The 14,552-nt window shown below is 46.2% G+C and overlaps 1 protein-coding gene across 2 annotated transcripts in view; it reads right to left on the bottom strand.

Annotated features, from left to right (window-relative positions):
- Positions 1-14,552, bottom strand: part of UNC13C (unc-13 homolog C) — a 134,503-nt gene that overhangs the window by 49,897 nt on the left and 70,054 nt on the right. For both annotated transcript variants that reach the window (XM_083586099.1, XM_083586098.1), the window contains exons 10-14: positions 10,500-10,669; positions 8,443-8,558; positions 7,293-7,456; positions 4,673-4,823; positions 1,666-1,734 (exon numbers count right to left, since the gene is read on the bottom strand). In XM_083586099.1, the coding sequence (XP_083442225.1) occupies positions 1,666-1,734; positions 4,673-4,823; positions 7,293-7,456; positions 8,443-8,558; positions 10,500-10,669 (670 nt within the window). The remainder of the gene's footprint in view (positions 1-1,665; positions 1,735-4,672; positions 4,824-7,292; positions 7,457-8,442; positions 8,559-10,499; positions 10,670-14,552) is intronic.

Consider the following 14,552-nt stretch of genomic DNA (forward strand, 5'->3'; position numbering starts at 1 on the left):
TTAAACTCAAGGTTTTCTCCAGATTATCAGTACAGCATGGTTGCATCTCACACATTTAACTTGAGTGATTTCAAATATATATGGCTGAAGGAAGGCTGGTTGAAATTCCGTAAGTTAAATGGAAGCAAGGCAGATAACTTAAAAGCTCTTTTTCGCACCGGGTTTTCCCAGCACGAAAAGAGTTGTGAAACTCTCTGCCTTTCTTTTCGGGTGCTGGTTTTGGGATGCTCTCACAAGCAGTGCTTTTTTCCTGGGGGTGGGGACGCAGTGGTACGCATACCCCTAAACATTTTGTGAATCTTTGTACTTTTGTCCATTTACTATATTTATTTTCCCCAATTTGAACTATAAAATGGTGATTTTTCTTGAGTCAAAATGAGAATACCCCTAAACGTTGCTTTTTAAAGAAAAAACACACTGCTCACAAGATTTTGCAAGGCTTCTCTGAATTCCCACGAGATCTCATGCCAGCATCCCTAGCCTTCCGGAGACAGCACACTGAGCAGGTTTTGCCCTGCAAGCAAGGCAGAAAGCTTAAAAGCTCTTTTAGTGCCGGGAACACTGAGTGCAAAAAGAGCTTTTAGGCTAGGGATGCCTGGGCGCGGCAGTTTGAGTATATGCCTTTTGCCATATATGCAGAACCCTTGGAACTGAAGCTCCATATAAGATACTGTACTTTGTGGGATTCACCTTTCCTCCATATGACCTGCCTACTGACCATTCATCCTAATTTGCCGGGCACAAAGCTTACCTGGGGGTTAGACGAAGCCTAGTCTTTACTGAGCTTTCTTCTGATTTGCTTGTGGGGGAGCTTATGCATCTGCTCCCTCATCTTTTGTTCATCCCACGCTTTTCAGTGCTTGCCCTCTCCTAACCACAAAAGTCTACTTATTTATTTTTTAATGGATAAGTTACGTGAAGGTGACAGAGTGCTCTAATTGCACAGGCCTACATTTCCTTTCCTGTGCCTAAAGCTGTCCCACAAAGTAGTGACATGGCCTGGAGCAGCAGTTTGAAATTTGCCAGTCATCAGGAACATTTTGCACCTGGCTAATTGGCCACTGGCAACCAAGTCAAGATGCCCGGGTGCCAGGATGGCGCCTGACGTCTCCACCATCTGGAGGTGCATGCCTGGAGATTCTTGGATCTGGACTGTTTTCACACATTAGCAACACATCCTGTAGAATTCCACCCATTATATTTTATCTGCACAACCAAAATGAATTTCAGAAACCAGAAAGTCGTACTGAAAAATACGACTTTTGAGCCATCTGGCCCCAAAAGGCAACTAGGCATTCCGTTTTGGTGCCTGTGACCTGGTTTAAGAAGCCATTTGAGAAACTATCTGAATTTCTAACACTGGGCCCATCACAGGCTGGGAATTTAGTTGTACACAATTGGTTGCATCCCTGGTGCGACAAATCTATTTAAAAACAACAGCATACTTTATGCAATTTGAAAAATGGTGGAGAAATGCATTAAAAGGTGCGCTGACAAGTCAATGGGAAGGTGCTAGCAAATGAGAACAAATGCTCAGGACACACATCACAGAAATCCTCCGAAGCTTTGTGCAAGCAAATTAGGATGAATGTGCTCTAAACAGGTTATCAGGAGAAGCCCCACGTCAGGCAAAAGCGGTGGGTGAAAGGGGGTTGCTGTACCTACCCTATATTTGGAGAGGTCAATCCTCAACGAATTGTGGAGCTGATCCAGCAGTTTAATGAACTTTTCTCTCTGCGTGGGAAAACAACAGCACAGAGAGTTGCAGGTAAGACAGTGACTTGGTCACAACTACAGCACTCTGGAGTGCAAATAGATGGCTGCCTCCTCCGCCCTTCTGGCTCCTGCTGAAGAGGTTGCAAAAGCTAGAAGCAGCAAGGAGGTTCTTCAGGCATCCTCCAGAAAAGCCCAAGGTTGGAAATTAACAGAGCTGGGGGCTGGAGCACTTGTAAAGCAGAGCCACCTCTCCACAAAGCCAGGACTCCTGGGACTTTGCTGCGGCTGCTGCATGGAATTGTAGAATTGCAGAGTTGGAGGGGTCCCCAATGATCCTCTAGTCCACCCCTGAAACCACAACTGCTCCCTTCAGAATAATTTTAATTTGCAGGGGGCATAGCCCAGTGATTAAGCACCTGCTTTGCATAAAAAGGTCTTGGGGTTTGATCCCTGGCAGCATTTTTCAGCCCAACTGACCACATAGATTGTCATGAGGATAAAATCAGAAAGAACCAGGAGTGCTGCCTAGAGCTCATTGCAATAAAGATTGGATACAAATGTAATGATAGTAATAATAATATTAATGTTGATGTCACCAATAATTTTTTTTAAGAGTACCAGAATTGATGTGTGAACATTGATTGTATAACTAAATAAAAGCCAATGCAATATTTCCCCCCTCCCCAGCTATTTTTAGGTTTTCCTGATCCACAGGATATTTGGAAGAGTTTGATTTTAGAAAACGAAGACGAGCCAAGCGCTGTCCCTGAACTCAGGGCTCCATTCCCTGCTGATGGTCAGGCTTGATATCCATCTGTTGAAAGCCAAATTGGATTGGCATTTGCGTCAAAGGCAAATTAGCATTAACTTCGGAGAGAGGACTTTAGCTTGCGGAGATTAAGATAAACATGTTCGGAACAAGAGGGAACGGGAGTTAGGAACAGGGGACTGGGCCACTGGGGTGGCGGGTGAGACTTTTGTTTCCAAAAGCTACAATGAACCTCCCAGGCGGCCGTGAAATCACACGAAATCAAAGGTGGGAGAAAGGCTTTCTACAGGCTCCCAAACAGTTTGCGATAAGCCTGCTAACCCTGCTGAACTGAATTATGACAGAGAATTTGTCTGGGTGTGCTGGGGGTGAGAGAGAGTCACTCTACTTTCTGGCTTTTGTGTGTGGGGGAGGGGGGATGTCCTTTCCTTAGCCTTGTCACTCTTTGTTCCTGGCAGCTGAGCACTGAAGTCTCTTCTCTTGTTATTGAAAGTAATGCTTTATTCACATTGAGATCATTGGAGGTGAAACATAAAGAAGACTGTGGAGGTTTTATTTTGGATTGAGGTCACACCCCTCATTCCCCCCCCCCCTGCCCCCAGCCAACAGGAGTGCTGGGAGGGGCTCAGACATAACACCGGTCTTGAAATACCTACACTGGCTCCCAGTACGTTTCCGAGCACAATTCCAAGTGTTGGTGCAGACCTTTAAAGCCCTAAACAGCCTCGGTCCAGTATACCTGAAGGAGCGTCTCCACCCCCATCGTTCTGCCCGGACACTGAGGTCCAGCGCCGAGGGCTTTCTGGCAGTTCCCTCGCCGCAAGAAGCCTAGTTACAGGGAACCAGACAGAGGGCCTTCTCGGTAGTGGTGCCTGCCCTGTGGAACACCCTCCCACCAGATGTCAAAGAGAAAAACAACTACCAGAGAAAAACAACTACCAAACAACTACAAGACATCTGAAGACAGCCCTGTTTAGGGTAGCTTTTAATGTTTAATAGATTATTGTATTTTAATATTCTGTTGGAAGCTGCCCAGAGTGGCTGGGGAAACCCAGCCAGATGGGTGGGGTATAAATAATAAATTATTATTATTATTATTATTATTATTATTATTATTATTATTATTATCATCATCAGACCCTTTGCAGTCTTTTAAAAACATATCTCTCGTTTTCCACAGCTGGTTTCTTAGCCAGAGAAGTTCTGGGTGGCCAGCCCCAAAGGCTACTCCACCAACATGCTAGGTTCTTGGTCTAGTCTGCACAATTCTTCTTTTTACTAGAATGAGGTTACCAGATTTTTTAAAATGAATCTGGGGACACTTTCCAACTTCCTACTAAATAGATGGATTTTGTCAGGGGACGGGTTTGTAAATCTGAGGACTGTCTCTGGGAAACGGGGATGTCTGGTAACCTTATACTAGAAGAAGCAGTGGTGCCATATTGGTTGGAGTGTTGGCCTGAGACCTTGAGAGTCCGGGGTCCAATCCCCACTCAGCCACAAAGCCCACTGGGTGACCCGGCACTCACCTCAGCCTTGCCTACCTCACAGGGTTGTTGTGAGGATAAAATGGGGAGGAAGAGAGCCATGAATGCCACCTTGAACTCCATGGAGGATGATATAAACGTAACAAAATTAATAAATAAAAAATATTACCCTGAGGGCTAGTAACTTGGGGTGTGTGTGTTGAGCAACGAGACTAATTTAGAGCATAACAAAAATCCACATCACAACAAGGCATAATAACCATAAAAGGTGTTCACATAACATCTTCGATCCAGCCAGCTCAAATTTCATTGCAGTTCCTTGTCTTATTTCTTCTCTTTTAAGCTACCCGTTCATTTATTGTTTTGTTTGTTTTTGGTCTGGTTCCAGCCCTCAGTTGGCTCCTGAAGCAGCAGCCACAGTTTTCAGTTACAAATGTTACAAACAGAAGGGAGTGGGGAGCTCCTGGGCAAAGATGTGAACCATCAGACTTACACTGGGGACTCACAAATCAAACAAGAAAAACAATACAGCTCCACCCTTGGAGATCAAATTGCAAAGATGCACTTCAATGTGACACAGAAATATAAGCCAGAGTCTTGGTGGTCTTGATGCCTCAGGGACTGCGGATGAAGGAGCATTTCCCCCGGGGGAACCTGGACTGAAAACAAACAAGGAGAAGTAGAAGAAAGCAGCACCTACCCCAAAGTTGGTGGCAGCAAATCGGTCCGAGGCAGAGACGTTGGTTGTGGCCGTGGTGTGAGCGTAGAAGGCATTAATGTTGGCCAGCAGAGTGCTCATGACTGCCGGGACACCGGGACACATGTACTTGGAAGACAGGCAGGAGAAATGCCTAGGAGGGAGACCAGACGGGCAGGCTGAAGCTCTGCTAGTGGGATGGGGGCCCCCAGCTGCAGAACAGGGGATCCACCATGCCCAGAATGACCAGAACAGTGTGAAATGAAGAAAGTCTTTAAAACCACAAAACTGAACTTGGATAGATTTGGAATGACCCTTCATAGCTTGCATGTCAAAACCCAACTTCTCCTGGAAGATGCTGGATGGGCAGAGATGGGGCAGTGGCGGAACCTCCTTCCCCTTTTGCTTTTCGGCCATGCCCTCTCCAACTGTTTGTTTTCGTGCCAATAGCAGCTTTGTGCGGGTGTGTGTGTGTGTGTGTGTGTGTGTGCGCTTATAGGATTGCCACTTTTGTTCTGGTAAAATGCAGGGCAGGACAATGGCGGGCAGGGGGGTATTGGGGCGGTTTCCTTTTCTACTTGGTGCTGAAATGACTTCAAAGCAATCCTTTACATTCCATTGCAGTTAAACCAGATAGGCCCTCTGGAATTTAACTCACTTTCACTCTCTCATACACACACACACACACACACACAGAGAGAGAGAGAGAGAGAGAGAGAGAGAGAGAGAGAGAGAGGAATTTGTAAATCTGTGCTTTGCTACCCAGAGTTGAAATACATAACCTTTCACCAGTGGCATACCGTGGGTTGCCAGCTCCTGGGGCAGAGGTGGATGGGTGGGAGGGAAATGGATGCAGTACACATGCACATTCAACTGCCTAATGGCATTCGCGTCACCCAGGAGATAAGAAAAAAAGAGTTGTTCCATTGTCTGGAGAAGTCACTTCCTGGTTTGCATGGAGTAGTCGTTTTCAGCAACAGAAGTGCACAGCTGTATTGAGTCAGCACCAGGTGTTGAAATTTTACACCTTCTAGGGAGCTACTTTTTCCCCACCCTCCTCTCTCAAATACCATGTAGGTAGGTATGTTCAGAACTGGGCCTTCTGGACTACACTGGCACAAACCACTTGTCTGTAGAGCCCTGGAACCTGTTGCTCTCTGAGGGACGGGGCCTGGCGCTCCCAGGCTGCAGCTCTGTGGATGACCACCTTAACCCAGCTGAAGCTGCAGGGAACTGGAAAAAACAACATGAAAGCTGTGCCTTGGTTTGCTACTCCCTGGGGCTGGGGCGAGTAGTGGTAGCAATGAGAAAAAAGGAAAAGAATGGAACAGGAGGTGGCTTTTTCAGCCAACACAGCAATGCCTTTCCTATAGGAGCGGAATGGGCATTTGAAGAGGCTCCTTAGAGAGAGAGAGAGAGAGAGAGAGAGAGAGAGAAACAGGAGCAGAGTGGAAATAGGGGAAATACAGGGCAAACTGCAACCCTACCCACCCCTGATCCAGATGCTCATTTGACAATGCCCAACAAACCAAGGTTAAGTAATGGAATTCTGATGGCTAACAATCAGAATTGCAAAGCACAGGGATGGCAAAAGGCAACTTGGAGTAACAGAGCAAGTGTTAGACCCGTGAAAGTCAAATTCAAATTCCTGCTTAGCTGTGAAGCTTCAGGCCAGTCACTCTGACTCTCTTTTTTTTTTTATAATAATATTTTATTAGATATCACTCTGACTCTCAGCCTAGCTGACCTCACAGGTTGTGAGGATGAAAGGGGGATCACAAGGACAACCACACATGATGCCTTCTGTTTCTTGGGGCAGGGGGCGGGGAAGGTGAAATAAATCAGCCAATGAGCAAACTGGTGGAGGGAGGCAAAGGATTCATGAGTTGGTGTCTTAAAAGCATTTGGGACACAGCAATGCCCCATACACAGTGCATTTGATGGAAGAAAAAGCCTCAGGCCAGCAAGGGGAGGAAGTCATCCATATTCCTCAGGGGAGATTGTGAGGTACTGTGGTTTTGTCTTCTTTCCTCTGAGTTATAGCTGGAGAAGCTCAAACCAAAGTTTAAGTTTCCTAAGAGCTAGGCAAGGGTGCTGATCCCATGTGTTGCAACAGAGGCAGCAGCAGCAGCCACCCTTGGAGCATACACAAACAGCTGAAGTGGAGGGGGCAGACCTTGTGATTGTGGGTGTGCAATAAGATATGTGGGGCATCCCTTCACATCTCTGGGTTGAAAGATTTCTTTCTGGCAAATGGAACGGATATTTTGCTTTTGTGCATTGAAAAAGCCATCAGTTGTCTTGGGTGGATGGCACTAGTTCAGGAGCAGCTCACCTGCACTGCAAAAAATGTTTAGTATGCAAATACCACAATGCTTTCAAAGTCTTTACAAAGAGCTTTACACTTTCCCCAGGCATACCTAAAAGGACGGCATTAAGAACTTGCATTTTGATGCTGGAATAAAACCAACTTGGTGTGTCAAAATAATTTTTTGAAAATGGATCTGCAGCTCCTACTCTTCATGGGAGCTCAGCAACTCATTTGCAGCAGCAGTCGCCGCCCTCCCAATCCGCCCCGGCTGCCAGCAGCTCTGCTCCCAGTTCAACATGCTGTGCTACTTACGTCATCGCTTGGTAGATGTATTCGATGCCATAACGCATTGCAAACTCGTCAACGATCTCTTGGGCGGCTTCATCAAAGTAGACCTTCCAGGCCTCGTCTCCTTTGACTGCAGGGATCTGCACAGCCCCGCTTGACTTCACCTCAGTCAAGTAATGGAAGAGGTTCTGAAGGGAACACATTTTTCACCTTAATTGGAAATTTCAACCTCCAAGTGCATTGGAGAAGACAGGGCTGTATTATGTTCACATTTCCTCCAAACTTTCATTACCGTATTTTTCGCCCCATAGGACGCACCGGCCCATAGGACGCATCAAGTTTTTTTGGGGGGAAATAAAGGAAAAAAAAATTATTTCCCCCCCAGGCGTTTGTGGGGCCGGCAGCGGAGAGAAGCGCTCTTCTCCCCGCAGTCTGCCTTCAGACCAGGTCCGGGGACAGCAGGAAGAGGCACTGCGTCTCCCAGCTGTCCCCGGAGCTTGCGGGGCAGGCAGCGGGGAGAAGCGCTCTTCTCCCCGCCGCCCGCCTTCAGGTCAGGTCTGGGGACAGCAGGAAGACGCGCTGCATCTCCCAGCTGTCCCCGGAGCTTGTGGGGCTGGCGGCGGGGTCTCCCCGCCGTCAGCCTCCAAACCACTTCGGGAGACAGCGGGATGGCGGCGTTCCGCCTCCCTCTGTCCCCCGACCTTGTGGGGCTGGCGCTGGGGCTCTCCAGGCTTCAGTGAAAGCCTGCATTCACCCCATAGGACGCACACACATTTCCCCTTCATTTTTGGAGGGGAAAAAGTACATCCTATAGGGCGAAAAATACGGTAATTTCACATCCTATTTGCTTGTTACAGGGATCTTTGGACAAATGAGGTCTGAGAAAAGCTTAGAGCCCAAAAACATCCTCCTGGAATGCCAGGAGTGATTTGGCCTCCTCATTTCCTGGCCTTGGCACAAGCCTCCTTGCCCCCTCCTCAGCTTCTTACCCCCTACCAGTCCTGATCAGTTTGCCATCTTGTAGACTCTGCACCCAGCCACCCACCCACCTATGGGCCCTGCCTGGTCTTCCTCTCTCAGCCACAGAGTCTTGTCCCCGAGAGCCACCGCCAGGCTCCTTGCAAGCTACCACTGGGCCATGCGCATGAAGGAAAAGTCCCATTCCACCACATACCTCATGTAAGCAGGTGTATTGCACATGATAAGGGGCTACCTTCTCCTCTCCTTTTATCTCAACGTTGAGCTTCAACCGAATGGCTCCGGAGACAGCAGATTTATCGGTTCGTTTGTCTAGTAAAAGCAGGCGGGGGAGGAGAGAAGGAAAGAAAGATGTTGGCTGTGGCCAAAGAAGCTATTGTTGGCAGCTGAGAGGACCAAATGCTGCCACAAGCAGATGTCACTGCTTTTCTGCAAGTAATTTTGGCCACGTGCAAAGCATTCCTGCAAGAGGAGCAACAGTTCTGCCCTCCTCCCGATCCAAAGGTGTGTGCACATGGTGGGTGGTGGAGAAGCTCAAAGGCCTGGGAACATTTTATGTGAATGCCCCCTTGAAATCAATGAGACAAAGCAAGAGGTCTGGCACACCCAGGAATGATCTGTGTGAATCAGAAGAGGAGTGTGTGTGTGTGTCGCTCCATACAATGCTTTAAAATCACTTTAAAATCACCTTGTCTGAACAAGAAGGAGGTGAAAGAAGGGAAAGAAAAAAAGGTTGTGTTGCTACAACGGCAGCAAGAATACTTATAGCAAAGCACTGGAAGACTCAAGATCTACCCACTCTGGAGGAATGGCAGATGAAGTTGATCGACTGTATGGGACTGGCAGAAATGACTGGCAGAATCCGCGACCAGGGAGAAGAGTCGGCAGAAGAAGATTGGAAGAAATTTAAGGATTATTTACAGAAATATTACAAAATTAATGAACTCTGAAAAGATGCTGGATTGAATTTTTGTGGTTTCTAGCTGCTATGATAAAGATAATAGGGATTAAAATTGTTTAAGTCAATAAACTTAAAAAGTTGATTGGGAAATATGGTGTTAATTAAAAGAAATGTTAAGAGATTAGGATTTGCTGGATTAACAATTTGAAATAGAAAACAAGAAGGGGAGGTATGAGGAAGTCAAAGAAACATGTTATTGAAAAATTGTTACTGAAATTGACTTGTTTTTAATATCTTTCTTTTTCTTTTTCTTTTTGTGTTTGTATAAAATTGGAAAATCTAATAAATATTTATATATATATATATAAAAGGTTGTGTGTCTGTGCCTTGGACAGGATCTTCAAGACCACCAAAGATGGAGGTGATGGACTTGGGTTAGGGGTAACCAAGGCTAGGAAACAAACGCCTGCTTTGTGGGATGTGGTCCACAGGTAGCAGTCAAGTACAACATTCCTTGTAATGCTAGAGTGGACATGCAAGGGAATGTTTGGTCCAGCCAGTCGAGACTTCTTGTTCCTCCTGGCCTGGATCATCCTTCCTCTTGCATGTGACCAGAGGTGGGCGTGACCTTACCTGTCCAGGTAACAAAAGGACGAGTCGCGCAGCACCCCCTCCCTTCTTTTTTCTCTTTCTCCTTTCGTCTGCTTCCAGCTAGGACTGCTCTGTTGGTTGCAGCCAGCCGCAGCACCGGGACTGTTCCCCATATGGGGTAAATCCACATGTCGCTATTTGTAACTTTAAGTTTTTAAGCCTGCCTTCAGGATTGATACTGTGTACTGCCTGAATGTGAGTAAACTTACTTTTTGTTGACTATGAATAGGATTGTGGTGTCTTTATTCTTTTAAGAGGGATTCAAGGGAACTTACCGGGAATGCACAATTCAATCTGAGGCAGAGGTTCTAACGAGCCTGCAACCAGCTATCTGCTGTGCATGTACGAAAGGGGAATGTAACTCTTCCACATAAGGAACTTGCTAGTGCAAGTTAGGAAGGATATTAATACATTAATATATATATATATATATATATATATATATATATATATATATATATATATAATATAATATATAATATATAATATATAATATATAATATATAATATATAATATATAATATATAATATATAATATATAATATATAATATATAATATATAATATAATATATATATATATCCTCTCCTGCCACCCTGAACATTCCCACATGCTTCAACATTTTGTGTCTGACTCTGGCCACTGGCAAAGGAAGCCCCTTTCCCCTGGGGAGACTTTGCTTGTAACAAGAGTATTGCCTACCAAGGTTGTACCAAACATCCATTTCTCCGCTGAGGGTTCTCACTTCGATAATGGTTTGCCCCAAGAAGTCATCTGATTCTTTTTTGAAGTGCTGCTTCACCCGAGATTTGATGTCGTCATCCTCATCCCAGACCCTGACTTTTATTCTGTCTGTCGAGTTGTGGCATTCGCTGAAAAGGAAAAGTCATAGAACAGGTGGTGGCTCTGGAACGGGGCATGTCAGGCGAAAGGGCAACGTCCCACTGAGCCCAGGGAGCTTCTGGAGGCCTTTGCTTTTTGGGTCTGGCTATGGTTTGAGGTCACACTTGGGCTGCATTTGATAAGCAGCTGTCACTCTACAAGAGTGACCTCAAACCGTAGCCAGACCCCCGCACATAGAAAGAGCTTCTCAGGCCCAGCAAACAGGCAGGTGCTCTTGTTCCTCTCCAGGGGCACCTCCAGGGTGGGGGAGGGGAGGCTCTCTTGTCCTTCACAGGAGGAACAAGGATATTAGTCAAGATCATGACCTGGTTTGTCTCAGGCTAGCATAGACTTCAGAAATGCAGGCACCATGGAGCTACTGGATAAAAATGCTCAGGTAAGAAGCAGGGGAACAAGGGGGGGGGGGAGAGAGAGAGAGAGAGAGAGAGAGAGAGAGAGAGAGAGAGAGAGGAGGCGCAGCTGGTCCTGGCAGAAGGAGGAAGGCCAAAAATATGGAGAAAGCAGGGTGGGCTGCAGAGTTGAGCCTTTTGGTTTTCTGCCTGAATGCAACAGCAGCCGCCATCAAGGTCAGTGCACCCTAAGCACCAACGGGCTTTTCTTCTGCGGCCTGGACATACGGATTACTGTATCCTTGGGCTCAGAAGTTAATCTGAGAAAAAACATACCATATTTTTCCATGTATAAGTCGATGCTTTTTGCTAAAAAAAAAAAAGGCAAAAATTGGGTGTTGTCTTATACACGGATAGTGAATGCAGAGGGGGAACGTGCGATTAATGGCAGCAGCAAGCAGGAGATTGGCAGTGGCAATTGGGTGGGTGATTGGTCGCTGCGGCAAGGCCTGCTGGTGACTGGCCATGGCAATTGGGCAGGCGATTGGCGGCTGCGGCAAGTGGGCGGCTAGGCTGTTGGTGGCGGCAAGTGGGCAGACAATTGGCTGCTGTGGCGAGGTGTGCGATCGGCAGTGGCTGTGGCAAGCAATCGGCAGTGGAGGGCAGGTGGGTGATTGGCGGAAGTGACCTCCCCCCCCCAAAGCTAAACAACTTAATTTCTTAATTTTGGGTTAAAAAAATAGGGGTTGTCTTATACATGGGGTCATTTTATACACGGAAAAATACAGTACGTGTAAAATATTGGGGTTGTTTGTTATTATGATTCTTGATCGGTTGATGAATCATGTCTGTGATTATTCATAGGAAATAAAACATTTCCTGTCTTGTCAAAGAGATGAAAAGCAAATCTAGGTCACGACATAAACAGAACCTGGTTACTGTGGTTTCTCCAGCCTGTTGTTAATTATCTGCTTTACCTCCCCATCCCCCCACCCCAGTTCAAGCCTGGCTCTCCAGCTGATGAGGTGACATGATTCAGAAGCTCTGGCCCTGAGCAGGTGCAAGGTAAACAGTGGAAACCTCCCCCCCCCCATATTTATGCAACCAGTTTGGAGCCTGGGCTGCTGAATGCAGGAGCTGAAGGGGCTGCTTTGGGGTTCCACAGTGGATACAGATCAGCTCTGTGTGTTGCCTTTTGCCAAGTGCAGTGTGTGTGTGTGTGTATGGTCACATGCACAAAACTTTCTGCCTTCCTCTGAAAAGCAGCAGCTCCCCAAGTCTTGCAACCCTGTGTAGCAACGTAGGAGCAAGGATAGCTTCCAAGCAGGGTGGGTGGCATTGGGGGGGACCACTTTCAGGAGCAAGGATGAAGGGGCAGTAGCTCCACCCTGCCTGCCAGGGCAGAACTTCTCCACTTATTAATTGGGGGGGGGGTAGCTTAGTAAATGAGGGGAAAGAAGAAGAAATTAAATAAGAAGTAAAACATAACACCATTTTAAAAGAGGGAGACGACATGGAAATGTCAGAAAAGAATTCACTGCACCCCCCTCCCAATTAAAAACAGAAGGCCAGATGAGATGAGTTATTTCAAAAGGCCTGGGTGAGGAGAAACTTCTTCATCATGCACTGAAAAGACCTCAGAAATGGTACCAGGCAACCCGCTCTGGCATGTCTGTCTGCTGCCTAAGTGGGGGGCTACCATTGAAGTACATTTGATTCTAATATATCATCTATCTATCATCTATCTATATCTATCTATCTATCTATTTATCTAATCTATCATCTATCTATCTATCATCTATCTATCTATCTGTCATCTATATCTATCATCTATCTATCTCTATCTATCTATCTATCTATCTATCTATCTATCTATCTATCTATCTATCATCTATCTATCTCTATCTATCTATCTATCTATCTATCTATCTCTATCTATCTATCTATCTATCTATCTATCTATCTATCTATCTATCTCTATCTATCTATCTATCTATCTATCTATCTATCTATCTATCTATCATCTCTACAGGCACACTTCATGTTACGTCTGCTTCATGTTATGCTCTTTCAGGTTGCGTCCTGCAGCGACCCGGAAGTACTGGAAAGGGTTACTTCCGGGTTTCGCCACTCATGCATGCGCAGAAGCGCAAAATGATGTCATGCGCATGTGCAGAAGTGGCAAATCGCAACCTGTGCATGCGCAGACACGCCGCTGCGGGTTGCGCTCTTTTCATGTTGTGAACGGGCCTCCAGAACAGATCCTGTTCGCAACCAGAGGTACCACTGTATCTATCTTCTGAGTGGATTTCCTATGAGAACACACACACACACACACACACACACACACACACACACACGGAGTGCTCTGTGCAAATGCTTGCCCAGTTTGCTCCCTGGAAGGCTCAGCATCCTTCTCCTGGATCTGCCATCCTCTCCTCCTGCATGGCATATTTATAGCTATGCAGATTTTCCCAAGAGAGCAAGGCTTAACACTATGGGGGGAGTGCCAGGATCGAACCCACAACCCAAGGGCCTTGTAAGGTCTAAATGAAGTTATTCGTGGGAGTTCCAGTTCTCCTCCTTTCCCCCAGGAGACTGGCAGCATTTTCACAAAATCAATTCTTCCCTGCTATAAATAATTGAAGGAGGAAGAAAACGCTGCATTTTTATAGTGGCTCCAAATAGCATCAAAGCCGTGCAGCACCAGTAGCGGGAGGCAGAGCCAAATTTACTTGCTGGGGGCGGCGGGGGAGGGAGGAGAGGGACTTTCACTGCACCGGTCATGCTAGACAAAATCCTGACTGCTGTGCTTGATTGTCTTAATTAACTTACAGAGTGGCAACACAATCCATTTGATCAGATTTTTTAAAGTGACAGCAGAGAGGGTAATCTGTAGTCATTTTGAAAGAAACAAGAAGAGATATCAAGTTACTTTGGAGCGGCTCAGAACACAGGTGTAAGATTTCTGGGAAACTTTTGGAAAATTTGAGCCGGGGGGGGGGGACACACCTGAAATCTGAAGAATATACACTGTTTATTATCAGATGTAAACTAATTTTACTGCTTTAACAACACAAAACACATCACACGTAAGTTATCCAGGATATACAATTGTACTGGCATATTTATGACAACTACAGAGCAGCCGTTTGCATCCTAAGACCAACTCTGTTCAGTTGAGCTTCCTCCTAGGCAAAAGCACAGAGGAATGCAACCTCAAAATGCCTACATCCACTGAACTCAATGGGATTTACTTCTGAGTAGACATGTACAGGATTGACCAGGTCTGCAGGTCAGCATCTAGCACTGGTGTGCCCAAACTTTTTTCAAAGAGGGCAGTGAACATGCGTGAGGGCCGACCAAAGTTGTTGAGCTTTTTCTTAGGATTGAAGTTGCTGAGTTTTTTTAAAGGATTTTACCCCAGGAGGTAGACTGCCACAGGGGCCTGATTAAACCGACCAGCGGGCCAGATTGGGCCCCCAAAACGGACTTTGGACATGCCTGATCTAGTATCTACAAA

The sequence above is a fragment of the Podarcis filfolensis genome (assembly GCF_964270895.1).
Source record: "Podarcis filfolensis genome assembly, chromosome: 14".
NCBI lineage: Eukaryota > Metazoa > Chordata > Lepidosauria > Squamata > Lacertidae > Podarcis > Podarcis filfolensis.